The sequence below is a fragment of the Aplysia californica genome, unplaced genomic scaffold (assembly GCF_000002075.1).
Source record: "Aplysia californica isolate F4 #8 unplaced genomic scaffold, AplCal3.0 scaffold00020, whole genome shotgun sequence".
Lineage (NCBI taxonomy): Eukaryota > Metazoa > Mollusca > Gastropoda > Aplysiida > Aplysiidae > Aplysia > Aplysia californica.
In genome coordinates, this window is record NW_004797290.1 from 913,844 (window position 1) to 916,835 (window position 2,992).

The 2,992-nt window shown below is 46.1% G+C and overlaps 1 protein-coding gene across 1 annotated transcript; it reads right to left on the reverse strand.

The window, feature by feature from the left end:
* Positions 1–1,532: 1,532 nt before the first annotated feature.
* Positions 1,533–2,387, reverse strand: LOC101856776 (protein CLN8-like). The gene has a single exon (XM_013087293.1). The coding sequence runs from the start codon at positions 2,385–2,387 to the stop codon at positions 1,740–1,742; it is 648 nt and encodes a 215-aa protein (XP_012942747.1). The 3' UTR covers positions 1,533–1,739.
* Between the last annotated feature and the right edge of the window lie 605 nt (positions 2,388–2,992).

Consider the following 2,992-nt stretch of genomic DNA (forward strand, 5'->3'; position numbering starts at 1 on the left):
ACAAAACAAAGCATGCTTTTTTTGTGTTTTTTTTTTTTTTTTTCAAAATGGAAAGTAGAAAAGTAGGTACAATATTTTCAAGTTTGGTCATATAAAACGCCACTAGACCATTCAGTGAGTAAATTGTAAGAAATATGTGCAGACTGTGAGGTTGTGTGAATTGTTCTAGCTGTGTCATTGAGCGGAGTATATTTTTTGGCTTTTATAGACATCTGTCGTGCGTGTGTGAGAGCACTTGAAGTAAGGCAAAATGTGGGTGTGGGACAAAAAGGCTACAGATGGACAAGGAAGAGCAATGTGGACCGATAACATCAAGGCAAGGACTGGCGGAGGCCAGCAGCTGCCGTAGTGTAGTACACTCTCTCGTGTTTCTTAGTGTTGAGGAAAAAGAGCAGCGACCGTAAGCATACAAGTAATATTTTGCGGTCATTACATGACAAACTCTGAGCCAGAGATGACACGTCCAGGTATCCAGGTAGTCTGACGACAGTCGTAAAAGACCAGGAATAGATGTTAACAAAGATCGCACTTTCCCTCTGTCTGTCTTACTTTTCCCCAACACTATGACCATTTTTGTGCCGATGTGGTGTGGGGCGGGGGGAGGGGGGGGGGTAAGTGTTTTACGGTTTGTTCTTTAAAGTGCTTGCATGAGGTAGGGGGTTAAAGTATTGAAGAGTTACTGAGATTGGGGTGTTCTGAGAGGGGGTAAAAAAAAAAAAGGGTGTGGGTTGGGGGAAGGGGGTAGGTGGAATTCAACAAAATTACTAATTTTTAGCCAACTTCCCGTTTTTGAGTGTATCATCCTGGTCGTTCTCAAAGTTCCAGTCGTGTGGGTGGCCCATCTGCAACGTCTTCTTGTAGCCCCAGTACGGGGTAGCCATAAACGTGAACATGCTGAGCGCCGCATACACCGATAGAAACGTCGACCACGGCATGTCCGCCCAGATGGCCTGGCGGTGCGTGAAGGTGTTCCACCAGATGTGACACTCCACCACAGAGCGCAGGTGGAAGGCGTGGAGCAGCAACTGAAGAGCTCACAACAATGATACCGTGCCAGCCCCGCCTTGAGCAGCATCCAGCACAGCGCCGAGAAGGGCGTGCTCATTTCTAAGGTGAGACTCCGCGAAGCCACGGTGTAGCCCGCCTCTGTCAGCACCACGGTCGCGCTGCTGGCCAGACTGAGCCAGTGGTGGAGGTGGAGCATTTTGGACAGGGAGTTCGTCGTCCAGTCTGACCAGATGGAACTGAAGAGCTCACAACAATGTTACCATGCCAGGTAGCAAACTCAAAGTTCACACAAAGTACATTTTATTTATTTTATAAATTAAAATTAACTTACATATATATGAAACTGAAGAGCTCACAAAAATGATACACTTATACGATCGTTGAAACGCGCAGCGCAATCTTAATATTGTCTCGCAATTATACGATCTAAAGATTGCACCGATCGGTAAACAGCGCAGAACACTAATATCCCCCTTTGAGAATGGTCTAAAGACAACTTTAGTCAGTAGCACTGCACTGGTGTCTGGATAAAGTAGACTCAACCAATTAAGATATTTTAGAAAGAATAAATAGACTTTCGAGTTTTTCTTGTTTTTGTTTCTTCTATAATATAAAGTGCTTGCATGAGGTAGGGGGTTTAAGTATTGAAGAGTTACTGAGATTGGGATGTTCTGAGAGGGGATGAAAAAAAGGTGTGGGTAGGGGAAGGGGGTAGGTGGAATTTTTAAAAATTACTCATTTTTAGCCAGCTTCCCATTTTTGAGTGTATCATCCTGGTCGTTCTCAAAGTTCCAATCGTGTGGGTGGCCCATCTGCAACGTCTTCTTGTAGCCCCAGTACGGGGTAGCCATAAACGTGAACATGCTGAGCGCCGCATACACCGATAGAAACGTCGACCACGGCATGTCCGCCCAGATGGCCTGGCGGTGTGTGAAAGTGTTCCACCAGATGTGACACTCCACCACAGAGCGCAGGTGGAAGGCGTGGAGCAGCACCATTTGATTGACAGTCCACAACCAGCTCCGTCCCAGCCCCGCCTTGAGCAGCATCCAGCACAGCGCCGAGAAGGGCGTGCTCATTTCTAAGGTGAGACTCCGCGAAGCCACGGTGTAGCCCGCCTCTGTCAGCACCACGGTCACGCTGCCGGCCAGACTGAGCCAGTGGTGGAGGTGGAGCATTTTGGACAGGGAGTTCGTCGTCCAGTCTGACCAGGTCAAGGCCAGGCATTCGAAGAGGAAGAAGCCCGCTGTGACGGTCATGGCGAAGGTCCCGGTCGCGCTCAGCCCGAACACGGGGTCACGGTCGTGGTTGGTGGGTGTGAACACGACCCAGGCACCTGTAGTTGGCAAACGGGGCAATAGAAAACAGAAAGAAATCATGAGAAAATAACATTTATTACAGTCTGTGTCTCAGTGAGTTTTTTTTGTGTTTTTTTGTTCTTCAAAACTTCCATTCCGTAATATCATTATCATACAAGAATGAATACAATAATTATGATGCCAGCACTGAGCAATTCTTTGCTCTCTTTTTATATATAAATTATAAATCATCAACCCCTCCCCCACCCGTTCCGATGGATGTCTCCAGAGGTTTTAACTCTTCAAGGACGTAGCGGACACAGCAGCAGACAACAAAAAAAGCCAATGTTTCGGTACTTTTCGAACCACCACACATAAGCCAAAACCCAAAACTTGCTTAGTTCATATTAAGCATGATGTTGCCGATCTTTTTAAGTTTCAGATGAAGAAAACAGAAGTGAAAAATCTGCATAATTAATCATCGTAGATGACTTAAAATTGAAAAGGGTTGCTTGGTTCGATTTTCTAATTCTGGGGCGTGACACTACAGCTGTTGTTGTCTAATGGTCCGGCTTTTTTGCCGCTGCTTACAAATGATGTGAATCAAAATCCTTCGTACTCGTTCAGAAGTGTGTGTCATGAAGAATTATTTTCATTTTATCGAGTAATGTCCGTCTTTTCGGGGG

Excerpts from the sequence above, each read along its gene's own strand:
- LOC101856776 (XM_013087293.1), bottom strand. The coding sequence starts at position 2,387 with ATGATTTCTTTCTGTTTTCTATTGCCCCGTTTGCCAACTACAGGTGCC.